The 13,055-nt window shown below is 41.7% G+C and overlaps 1 protein-coding gene across 14 annotated transcripts in view; it reads right to left on the minus strand.

The window, feature by feature from the left end:
- Positions 1–477: 477 nt before the first annotated feature.
- Positions 478–13,055, minus strand: part of pax2a (paired box 2a) — a 33,887-nt gene continuing 21,309 nt past the window's right edge. For 5 of the 14 annotated variants that reach the window (XM_008429515.3, XM_008429510.3, XM_081616312.1 and 2 more), the window contains 5 exons: positions 12,434–12,554; positions 4,640–4,855; positions 3,050–3,151; positions 1,688–1,774; positions 478–695 (listed from right to left, as the gene is read on the minus strand). In XM_008429515.3, the coding sequence (XP_008427737.1) occupies positions 574–695; positions 1,688–1,774; positions 3,050–3,151; positions 4,640–4,855; positions 12,434–12,554 (648 nt within the window). In that variant the 3' untranslated portion in view covers positions 478–573. Of the gene's footprint in view, positions 715–1,687; positions 1,775–3,049; positions 3,152–4,639; positions 4,856–12,433; positions 12,555–13,055 lie in introns of all 14 variants that reach the window. The other 9 variants (XM_008429526.3, XM_008429519.3, XM_081616315.1 and 6 more) reach the window with 3 other exon arrangements.

Consider the following 13,055-nt stretch of genomic DNA (forward strand, 5'->3'; position numbering starts at 1 on the left):
AACGAATTATGTCAAAGCAAAAGAAAAAAAAGAAAAAAAAAAAGGTTTGATCTACTGTAAATGTGGAGAACCCATCTCTTTTAGGTGTAAAAAGCAGGCCTGCAACACTGGCGTAAGTTGCTACATTATCAATCTGTGGGACCCCCATCAATCACTCCTGGACATGTCTCTTGAAAGCAGACAAAAAATACTGCAGTTTATTACATAAAGAAGTGTGAGGATTCATGAATAAAATAACAACAACAGCAACAAAAAGACAAAAGAAAAAAAATATATAAATCCCACAAACATTTTTCCACATGGTATTCTTCACACAGTTTTTTTTTTCTTCAGTTTATATTTGATAATATATATATTTATAGATTCTGTTGAAGTCATTCTGGAAATGTTCAAGCCTGTGAAGAATTTACAGGCTCCAAACTCCTTTGGGAACCCCCCCCCCCCCCGCGTCCCCCTAGCCCCACCCACCCACCCCTCTTGCTCTGACCCAAAATGCGTAAAAGCTAGAGCTGGGTGCGCCGGCTCCAGCCTCGTTCGTCCTTATCGCGTAAGATGAAAAGGTCCCAGTGTTTCTCAGACAGGAACAACGTGGAGGTTGAAGCTCCGGCCCTGCAGTTTGAGCTGGTCTCCGGGGTGACTAGTGGCGGTCATAGGCAGTGGCAGCAGCGGGAGGCGCGGAGCCACGGGATGCGGCACTATAATAATAAGGGGAACCTGAAAGTTAACAGAAGAACGAGCCGTTGGAAACCGTTGGAAACATGATGCAGGACAACTGTCTCTAAAAGGGACAGTCACAGCGTCTGGTGATTTTAGTCGATTATAAAAGAGCAGAAAACACATTTAAATTTGATCAGTTACACTGCCTTGCCTTGTACACAGGTTTTTTTGTTTGTTTGTTTTTTACATTTTGTCCCATTGCAGTCTATATTATTAAGGTTTGTGAAGTGAAAGATATAGTAGACTCACAAGTATTTACAAATAAATTACAGAAAAGTATGCTAAACAATATTCAGCCCCACTGTTGCAAATACAGTTGAAAGTCTTTTGGGTTAGGACTCTACTTTGCACTTCTGGATAATAAAACCTGTTCAGATTTTTATTTGCAAATGTGTTTAGATTGCTTTAAAAGTCTTGCCACTGATTTAGATTTAGATTTAAGTCTACCCTAGACTTTGACTAGGCTTCTCGAACATATGAATGTGATTTTGTATGTATATATAATTAGTAATGGGACTTGATTAAAATCAAGTTAATTGCAGAGTTTATAACTTATAATTCATGATTCATAGCGTTTTGATATATGTATAGCCAAAATTTATTCTGAAAACGATTTACACACAGATGGACTCTACTTAATTGCTAAATGACTTTTATAACTGACTGGATTTTATTTAGGTTTTCAGATTAAATATGTCTTATCATACATTTAAAAAAACATTTATTTGTTGAAAAAATAGAAAATCATTTTTATTATTTTACTTTCCGTCATAATTTCGCACTATTGTGTGCTGGTTTATGGAATAAAATCCCAATCAACAGAATTTAGAACCATTATTTTAATGTGGAAAATTGAGTTGAGAGTGTACACAACTTTTATACAAAGTTGTGTACAACTTTGTGTAAAAGTTGTACACAACTTTGTGTACAACTTCACGGGAATGAAGACAAAGTCAGTGGATGTACCTACTCAGTAACGCTGGATTACTGAACCTCCAAGCCTCATTGTAGGTTGTGTATTGGGGATGAGAATAAGGGTTTCCAGAAAAGTCACCCCCTGGTGAGAAAACAGAGACAATCAGTCATTAATGGAGATAACTGTAAACAGAAAAATATATGCATTTTGCATTGTACAACTCATATATTTATTTATCATCCAATCAAATCACTTCCATTTTAGCAATCTTCTTTTTCAATTCTATTGTCTCTCCTCTGCCCTTTTTACTATACATCCAGGATTCTTGTCTGTCTGTTAAAGAACTGATCCTTTTCTCTAGCACGTCGTAATACATCCAGGTTCTCTCTCTGTCTGTCATGTCCAGTTCGTAGGGATTCCCAGAGTGATGTCCAGGGTGTCTAAATGTCTCTTCCTTGTAGGACTATAAAACCTGGCTGTTCCATCAGCGGGTGGTTGAAAAATGGGTTTTGCTTTACCATTGTTTAGGGTCAGTCAGCAGACCTCTCAGAAGCAGAAAAAGTCTACAGATTATAGATATTGAAGGTATTTGTATTTTGCTTCTGAAATAACGAACATTAAATTTTGCCTCAATGTAATCTTTAATTGGTAATGCACACACTCCAGGTTGTACTGTAAAATCCGCAAGACTGTTTTGAGTGCTGTAAAATCCGCAAGACTGTTTTGAGTGCTGCCTCCTGAGGTTTGAGCCGTGTATGTCTTTAAACAACAGAGGCGGTTGTGTCTTCAGCTGTTTGGACGACAGATTTACACACACTGGCTGCTATAGCATCCTCACCGCTGCTCGTGTAACTCGAGCTCGTCCCTGAGAGAGATAGTGATTTAAATATTTACAGGCCCTCTACGCCTCTGTGTTCTGACCCTTAACTGTTTGCTGTGAACCTGAACTACAGGTTAAGTAGAGGGGAAAGAGATACGCTCTGTAGCCCTGCGTGTCCGTGGAGGCGAGGAGAGGAGCACAGGCAGTGTTTATCGACGGGGCTGGTGAGAGCGCGCCGCATGTGGAAACGGCGAGGGTAATGAGCGCTGGGAGCTGGAGTGTAACTGAGAGGAACTGTCCTATCTCACGGCCACTGATTGTGGTGATCGTCTATCGAGTTCATCTAATGTCCTCATCCACAGACGCTAACCGCACAGTAACCGCAGACTTCTAAAGCTAAAACGAGCTCGCTTCAATCCGGGAGTAAAAGCTCTGCACTGTTTCCACTGGTGCTTTTGTATCTTAATGTTTGGCAAACAGGTGTTTACTCCTAAAGGACCTCAAGCTCTGTGAGAGTCTTTGAAAGGAAGGCTCATTGTGCTTGCTAGCAGTACAATTATCAGGATACCAGAAAAATAAATACATGCTTGACCTACCAGGAACCATGCCAGCAAGTGTGGAGGTGGGGTAGCTGCCTTGTCCTGTGGGGGGGACATGGGGTGGGTATCCAGGTAAAGTGGTGCTCGCCATTTCTCGACCTGCAGGTACAAGTTAAAGTGTTATGACTAGCATGCTTGAATAGAAAAACCAATTAAACAAATTAAATACAGTATTTTTAGTGTAGTATTGCACATTTTAGCTGAACAAAAAATCATTGTTTTAGCAAGATTAAGTCACAATTATTAAAGAATATAAGCTTTCTTAAAATACTTCTATAAAAATTCAGATTGCATGCACAAGAAGCATATAATGTATTTAAGTGAAGCACCATTGTGAATAATTTTTTATATATATATATATTTTTTGCAATGCACACCAACAAACAATACATTTATAAAGTGAAGTACAGAGTTGGTACTGACGTAAAGAAAGCTAATTTATTGCTGCAAAATTAAAATAGAAATTTCTTTCTGGACATTTGAGTGAAAATTGCCATCGCCAGCCTCAGAGTGTTATGTTCATAAAATTTTTATCAATGACTACAGGAGAGAAAATGTCATAAAATGAGTTACAACATGTTTATTACCATTAATTTATTATGTCTGTCTTACTTTGAACCCCCTTTTTTAAAGTATTTCACTCTTTTCTGGCCTACACCTCAGATGATAACAGGATTACATTTATTGGTAAAGTAAAATAAGTAAATAAATAAAATGGGGCATGCAGCATTTTAGTGTCATTTCGCCACAAAAGTTGTAGTTGCAAAAAATCTGTCTTCACATATCCAATCAGCTGATTTTTAGTAAACGGTACTTGAATTCATAAACATACATATTGCAGTTCTTTAAAAAAAACTGTAATTATAGATTCCTTTTTTTATTTTTTATTTGACTTAAAGTTTAACTTAATCCAAATCAACAGGCATAAATAAAACTCCTTGAGATAGCATGACTTTTGGTTTGGCCCACAGAACTGCAAAATCATGACGCTTATTCCAACTCTATTGGGGTAAATTTGTGTAAAACCTTCGTGTTATAAATAATAGACTGCAACATCACATTAGTTATTTAAGCTCGGCAGCTAAAACTGACAAGAACATTGTACCAGCGAGAACTATCTCTGCACTCTGCTCCATATTCAGACTTTTAATTAACAGTGACAACACCGGGCCTGATAAGTAAGGGTGCCTCGGGTCCAAGCCAATCCCTGGCAACAGCATCTACGCTTTTGCAGTCATCGCCAGCCCTCCACCCTTTTTGCACCTCCCCTGACCCCAGTGACTTTGAGCCTGTCACGAGGCTGGACGGACTAGAAGGTCTATTGTTAACCCAAGAGATGAGCAGGAGGTCAGAACTGGAGAGCAGCTTTGCTGAGAGGGGAAGAGCCCAGCTTCTGATAATGAGGGCCGAACAGTCAGTTCAGCTCCTGTATCCACAACAGTAGAGCCAAAAAGCACCATGGGAAGGTGGCTGTTTTAATTTGGTGCGCAACCGAGAATTGCTAAACGGGCAAAAGTGAGCACAGAGGTAAATCAGCTGGACAATTTTTCGTGTTTTTATTCGGCTGTCGGGCCTCATGGGCTGTACCTGCTATAAAGGGTTGGCTGGCATACTGGCTGTAGCAGGGGCCGTGGGCATGGGGAAGGTAGCTGGGAGTGGAGGCATCTACAGAGAGGCTGGACTGGTGGGGTAAGATGTCAGCTAGAGCAGAATCCCCAACAGAGGAGGGGGTGAAGGGGGCAAAGGACGCCTCATGGGGCTCCCGCTTTACACACATGGAAGGCGGATATGACGGGTGAGAGTCTGGCAGGTGGAAGAAAAAGAAAAAAAAAAGAAAGAAAAAACTTGATAGGATGCAGACATACATTGCCACACATTCTGTACTTAAATTTGAGTCAGTCACACATGTGAGATGAGATGGAGGTATGAAAAAAACACACAATAAGAGTATATGTTCTTATAATAGATTTAAAAAGGCTTTATATATCTTTTAGGAGTGAGGAATCTTGCATGAATACTGAACAGAAAAGCAGCATTTAGTGTCTGATTTGTTCATTTACATAGCTTATGATAATAATCTTATACGCACCCCCGAAGTAATTCATCCGACTGAGTGTAAACATACACCAGTGAAATGTTGCAGGAACGCATCGTGCCTGATCAATCAAGCTCAAACGCATAAAAAATTTCCCTATGGTTTTGGGAAAACAAACAGCATAATCTCACGGCTGCTCTCTCGCAGCAGAATGAGCAAACAATCAGCTCGCAGGCAGCTCAAAACATCAAGCGCTGATCTAATTCAGCTGATGAGTCCTGGCATCTTCCGGTTTCCATCCGGCTCTGCCTCTCGAACCTGTGCAATCAATGTGAGCTCTGTCTCTCTTCGGTCCCTCCGCGCCGCGCAGCAGAGCCCTACTCTGTTTGCCGGGGCCCTGAGATGGCTCTTTCGCCCCTCCCGACACCATGATAGCCTCATTAGCTGCTTCCCCCATCATTGTTGTTTTACAACAGGACTGTGTGTTGCGATTCCTCATTAAGATAAGGGCTGAAGAGGGATTTAACACTGTCAGCTCTCAAAAGCAAATGCACGAGAATCCGGCAACACAGCTAAGTGCTTTGTAGCAGCTTTTCCGCAACCCTTTGATAGCTCTAAATGTTCACTTGAACAGAAAAAAAAAACAGACAACGGTTCACTATAGCCTAAGATTGGCTCATTAAAAATAGCTTATTTGAAATCAGGATGAGTCATTTTAGGATTTAATTGGACAGAACAAAACTTTGTCACATGCCAAATCCAAGTAGGACATATAGTGTTCAGACAAAATGGCAACAACCTGATGCTTAACTTTGCTCTTCAGTTAATTATACCCACCATGCACTTTAAGTCTTCAAAGTTACAACAGTTTTCAAAAGTCTTGTTACCCTGCAGGCTGATCGTAGCACAAAACATTCTCAGCTAAACATACAATAAAATTGCCATAAAAGGTTTGTGTCCCTTGTCCCTGATTACTCTGAGCTTACTTTATAAAACATAAAAAGCCAGATAGAAAAGTAAGGCAGTGCAGAAATACCATTAAAAAAAAGTTACTCTGACCGCTATAATATGTGCTTTTTACACTCTTCGCTTACATGCTTTACAGGTTTTGTTTCAACTACACGTTTCCTACAGGAAGACCACTGGTGACGCACCGCCTCCAAATCACCACTTTCCGTATATATAATCACAGTCTTCCATCTAAAACTATGCAAATTTGACAACTGCTTGAATATTCACAAAAATACATTTACATAACCACTGACATTTCAAAGATTTCAGCTGTTTAAGAAGTTAGTAGTCCACTCTGCTCTTTGCCTCCCCTTGGACTAAACGTTAGCATCACGCTGTTGGATTCGTATTAAATCAGGATTCGTATTAAAAGAAGATATTGCAGGGATGGTAATAACTGCTTACAACGGGGAACTAATTTACAACCGAGTTATGGCAATATTGTATCTTGGAACTTAAATGAGAAAAGGGAGATGAAATTGAAAAGAATCTTAATGCTTTTTAAGAAATTATCACCTGCAACAGGCAGCGTTCAGACAGCCTGTTTAGTGAAGTATTGCATCAGATTATTGGTGGTTCAGGACACATTTGTTTCCACTCCATTCGAGACCTCCAGCGTTTTCTACAGTTTGCTTCTGTTTTCTCAGCACCTGGGCAACCGTTGTGAAACGTTCGGTTGTTACGGAGCGTCAACAACTGATACAAATGCTGCGTTCAAGACCACTGAACTCTGAATCTAATCAGACATGGTGCTGCTTATTGTCCTGGAGACGAAGCAGCACAGGGGGGGGGGAAAGGGAGGCTGTCAAATCCCGGGGCCTGATGATGGAGATGGAAGATAAACTTGGAGTCCATGGGGACCTTTTTCCCCCTGCAAACACATCTCTGCGAGAGGGGAGAATGGTATAGAGTTCTCCAACATCTGTCTCCGCTCGACCACTGATTCCACATCTACAGACCCCATCAACCATAGAAATAAACTGTTAGGGAACCTGTACCGATCCTCGGAGAGACGCTTTCAGACACACCAACAACTGGCTACTCTCAAGTGAGCGTCTAAGTTTTAAATGTACATAGAGGAACTTTGGTGCACATTGGTTGCTAGAGCAAAAAGTTTTCATCCCTTTGAGTTCAAACTTCCAGTGTGTGAATTCAGCAAACAGCAATTCACAAATGTGCTTTTGCTCGCTGTATATGTGATGATTTATGACCATTTACACCAAGAAGTTGAACGTTGCATCCATTGAGCACAGACCGTTTGCAGAGTCAAATGCCCTCACAGTCCACAGTTTTAACATAATTCATTATCAAATGTGTGCTCAAAGGTTAGCATGAGTATTAAGGGAGAAGGGGGAGGGAAAGAATTAATTTCTAAGCTTGGGGCTGCAGCCGTTAACTGAGCAGCGACGAACCATTTGTCACCAGGCCACACACCAGGCTCCACAGGTTAGGTAGCTGTGTATTGTTTGCAACTCAGCACAAAAAAAAAAAAAAAGCTGGTGCTGCCAAGTCATAAAAAAAGGAGCCTCTATTCGTTTGTATGTGTGCAGCTGAAATGTCCTCTAAAGTAAAGCACTCAGCTCTTTCAGCTGATTGGGTTTACTGTTTGTCACCCGGTGTGGCTGTGAAGTGGATGCGAAAAAAAAAAAAGAAATGTAAAACTACCAGCTTTATTTTTAACATCTGCTGGAGTTCACAGGGGCGACCATTTACACCTCGGCTTCCTGGAAGGCTCTGCTGAGAATGATTATCTAACCCAGCTTGCTCCTCGCTAAACTCTCACTAGTTCTATTCCTGTCAACTCAGAAAAGAAGCGTCTTAAAATGTCATTTGTTCCATGTACTAAACTCTTGAATGGTTTATGAAAAACACAACCACATTTAAACATGGACAGAGTATCTGTGATGCTAAGGGTCTTTATCCGGTACAAAGGCCCTGGGTAACCTTGGTAAAGTGGATTGCAATTAATCACGATACTCAAATATTTAAAATAAAAAACATGGCTTATTTAACTAGCTAAATGAAAATAGGATGGACAATGAGTTTTTCAACACAATGATAATAGGAAACAGGAAGGTTAATTAGCACAGAAATGATTCCAAAAACAGTTTTTCTTCATTCTCTAGATCTGGAGAATATAGAGAAACAGTGCAAAGAAAATCAGCCAAAATCCCTCCAAATATACAGCTTTGTGAAATGTTATGGTGGAAGACTAAGTGTTGTCTTGATGTCCTTGTTCAAAGCATTAAGGCAGCCAAGTATTGTGTCTCTTTATAAAAAACTATACACCATTTTTTTTAACGCAACAATAGAATCATTTATGATGAGGCCTTTTACACATATGTTAAAGACACTGCATTTGAATATTCTATTAATTGGAATAATTTGCTAAAGTGCAGTGGCTTTTTTAATCATTAACTAATATATTGCATATTTTTAATAATCCTCCTAAATGCCATCTCTGTGTGTGTGTGTGTGTGCGTGTGTGCGTGCGTGTGTGTGTGTGTGTATGCGTGTGTGCGTGTGTGTGCGTGTGTGTGCGTGTGTGTGCTAACTAACTCTGTGACATTGCTGCCACCGTTCCTCCAAATAAACTGCATCATTTTACCCGTTAGGGTAAACAGAGGACACAAAAGATGGCCGACTTTGCTTTCTCTATGGGGCCCCTGGAATGCAAAACTAAGCAGTTCATTAATCATTCATCTTTAATAGATTATGCAAATTCCAGGACATAAAAATCAACAAGATCAATAACGGTATGCATTTTAATTGGAAGCAGAAAACATTTAAGGAATGAATATAATCTCATAGCTCCATCCAGTATGAGAGCATAATTTATTGATAATTGGATTCCAGCCTAAGTGAGGGAGGTAATTTAGCAGTTTCTCAGCCTTGGCATACATTCCTATTTACAGGGTTTGCTAATGGCATAAAAAAAAAATATAATAATATTGCGCACTAACAACCTACACACTGCTTCATGTGTTCCTTTGCGTCATTGAAGTGATAAAGTTTACTGGATATTACTTGTGAGTTTAATTTTGTTTGTGTTCAGAGCTCCCATGTACATTTTTTTAATTAAATGGCTGCACTGATGTGTTCTGTCAAATTGCACTTCTTGAAAAGTTTTGCCTTCTCTTAATGCAACCTCTCTCCCTCAGAGGCATTGGTTTAGGAGGCCCCAGGCCCCCAGGTGGACTTGAAGGCCACCTGCTATGAGTTTGCTCCCCAGAGCGAGACCGCTTTCATAGGAGGAGCCCTGCATAAAAGACAAAAACACACCTTTCTTCTCCTGAGGCCCAACTTTCCCGAGCAAAGCTACCTCCCACATGTTCAGGAATAAAAAGGGGGTCTTTCTTTTCCCATCACTCCATGCCCAAGACGGGGGCCAGACTAGAGGGATCATATGAAATGGGCTACTGCAGTATTTCAATCATGCTGTCCTCTTTCCTGACCAGCTCACACATATACAGGTATATATACACACACACACACACACCCACGCTCGCACACGCACGCACACGCACGCACGCACACACCCACGCACGCACACACACACACACACACACACACGCACACACACACACACACACACACACACACACACACACACGCTGACTTTGATTCCCACTGCACCAATGTGGGACTTTTATTAAAACCCTAGCGTATTTAGAGAGTCAGTGTGGCCCTCAGTAAACTTAACCTCTCCTGGGAGAGGGCTTCGGCCGTCACAATGAAGCAATATGTCAATTATCCAGGTGGCTATCAGCCTGGACCGCAGAGCTAAAGACGTCATACAGCAATACAGATGCTACAAAAATACCTGATTCACTGCACCTACATGCCTGCTGTCTCTCAGAGGAAGGTAAAAGTGAAAATGTGCCATAGGTTTGAAGAAAAAGAAAAAAACAATCTTTGCTTTTTGCCATTATACTTATGTGGCTGTCTGTGGTTGTAGCAAGCTAACCAGCCACTGTCCTATTCTAGCTGCTGTCAGTCAAAGAGATATGATAGTCTTTGATGGCAGTGCGAGGACAGCAGCTGTCTCTCCTGAGAAACACTCACAGTCAATCTGTTAGCAAGCCATTCTGGGCAAACAGCAGCCAGTTAGGAGGCTAGAAGCAGTAATTGTGAAAGACCTGTAGGATCTAATGGGCTCAGGCAGTGAATCAGCTCGTTCTGTACCTCAAAGACAAAACACAAAATACTTTGCAAAGTGTGTTGAAAGAGATTTTTCACTAAATAGTATCGAGCAATTTGTCTGAAACACCATAAATTAGTAATTTATACATTATCTGCAGTGTCTTGCAAAAGCACCTTCCACAATTTCATTTTACAACCACAGAGTTGTTTGTTGGAATTTTATGTTATAGACCAAGACAAAGTGGTGCCTAAGTATCAAGTGGAAGGAAGATAATTTCCGACTTTTAAAAACATTTGCAAAGTTTCATGTTTTTACCTTTATCCATCTTCCAGTCACCTCTGCCCAGTTTCCCTGTGCTTATTGAGGAATGCCATCTTCCCAGCATGATACTGCCACCCCCATGTTTCGTTGTGGGAATGGTGTGTTCAGGGTGACAGCTTTATACCACACTTAGCATTTTGCACAACAGGCAGCGAGTGTAAGTTCATCTGACCACAGCATCTTATTTCCCACATCCAGTGGCGCAACTACACATTATTCAGGTGGATGCGAAAACATAGATTGCCCCCCCGCCCTCCTCTCCTGAGGTAAAGAACGTCAGGGTGAAGGAGCGACGCTCCCCCTTCCCGAGGCGACGATACGTGAAGGGTAAAACTCGTTACATTTACCTCGTTATGTGCGCAAGGTGAAGGAGCGTAAGGCGCGCTGAAGTGTATGGGAAAACATCATCGGCGCACCGCCCCCTCCAGACGGGGTTTTGGCGCCCCCTCTGGTGCTGCGCCCCTATGCATTTCATACCCTGCATACCCACTGCCCACATCTTTGCTGTCTCCTACATGACAGTAAACTGCAAAATAAAATATTTATGTCTTCCTTTTAACAATAGATAATTTCTCGCCGATCCACCATAACGCACAGATTTATGGAGTGCATTACCAATTGTCATGTTGACAAAGTCTCCTACCTGAGCAGCAAATATTGGTAGCTCCTCTTAGGTTACTAATGGGCTCTTGGCAATTTGTTGGGCATATCTTTACACCCCAGATAGCTGGAGAAATGACTTTTATGCCTTGCTGAGGCAACTTACATTTAGCAGATTTTTTTTATAACAGTGGATGCCACGACAGTACTAACAATTAGTAGCAAAATTTCTATTGTAACGCTCACTACAAAGCTTGGCCTCATAAGTGTTAATAAGCTGCCAGATAAGTTGGAGGGCCATGTCTTGATGGGCCTGCTGTTGTGTAATATTGATATGTCCAACATTTAGAGTATTATTATATAACCTAAGCCTTGTTTAGGGGGGTGATGGGGCAAGTATTACAAAATCCTAACCAGGGGATTGCCAGTTCTGTCTGTCTCAGCTGTTGAGTCCTTGGGTAAGACACTTCAACCATCTTGCCTGATGGTGGGGCTCAGAGGTCCCAGAGGCGCCTCTGCATGGCAGCCTCACTTCTGTCAGACTGCCCCAGGGCAACTGTGGCTACAATGTAGCTCAACACCATCAGTGTATAAATGTGTGTGAAAGGGTGAATGGCTGACTGTAGCGCAAAGGGCGTTGTGGTCCTCTGGACTACATAATGTGCTTTACAAGCACAGGCCATTTGCCATATTTCCCCTTAATGGTCACGAAGACGCCGATGTCCTCATGGACCCATTGGATAACATGTAAGCATTTTCCGCATGGCAGTTAAGGGGTTAAACTTCTCCACAATTTTGTGTTGATCAACCACTTTTTATTCCTTATAAAATATTTGGAAGTGTTTTTCCTAATGTGACAAAATGCGAATAAACACTTTTTTCAAGACAAGAAAAAATAAAAAAAACATTTGATTTTTTTATATTAAAAAATTTGGGCTGTGAAAGTAAAACCCTCCAAAGAGGGGAAAATAACATTGTGTCCAGCATCTTGGATTCTGCCAGCGCTTCTTTAAATTTCACAGAGCAATTTTTTTTTTAATTTTTTTTTTTTTATACCATGCTTATGTATCTTTTTACGTAGGAACTCTGGGAAGTTAGACTGGTGAACGGAGTCGAGGGAGGAGTTTTTAGGAAGCTAAAAGCACACAGAAGACATTGTTCTGCTGTGTTCCTCTCACTGACTGAGCTGACCACCTCGGTGTAAGTGTCTTTCACTGCTGCACCTGCGCGCATTCTTTTAAGGCCCAGTGCAGCATGAATCAGATTGTACCTGTCACAACAGAGTAGCTCTGCGAGACACTGGAAGCGAGGTCGGAGCTGGCACTGGTGGAGAGGCTGGGCTTCACATCTTCCAGGCTGGCATTCAGGGACGGGAGGGAATACTCGTTCGCCTGCAGACAAACAAAACACACACACACACACACACACATGAGCAGGTGGCAATCAAAGGCGTGCAGCTCACTCTGCCTTCATTTAATTTCACATTCCACCAGATCGGGTCGCGATCTGATTAATATCGCTCATGCCCTGCACACAGGCTCATTCTAGATGCCAGACTCGCAGCAGATATCCCAGTTTAGGTGACATTACAGAGAATATGATTGAGTGACACCTCCTGTTGTAGCTTGGATTCTCTCACACAGGATATTTCCTGCAAATTCCATGAACATCGGCCCTGCCCCTGCTCCCCTTGCTTCACCGAGACCTGTGATGATGTATGCATGCATTAGGGCTTGTCTGAGAAGATGGCAGAGAGGGAGAGAGGGATGAGAGAAGGATTGGAAGAGGAGTGAAAGGACGGGGTGTCAGCTGGCTCTTTGTGCTCCACTGCAGTCATCCCTGTGACCAGTCAAGGGAGGAGACATTCAGGGCTTTGTTACAGGAGAGACATG

Source organism: Poecilia reticulata, chromosome 15, assembly GCF_904066995.2.
Source record: "Poecilia reticulata chromosome 15, P_reticulata-male-v2, whole genome shotgun sequence".
Classification (NCBI taxonomy): Eukaryota; Metazoa; Chordata; class Actinopteri; order Cyprinodontiformes; family Poeciliidae; genus Poecilia; species Poecilia reticulata.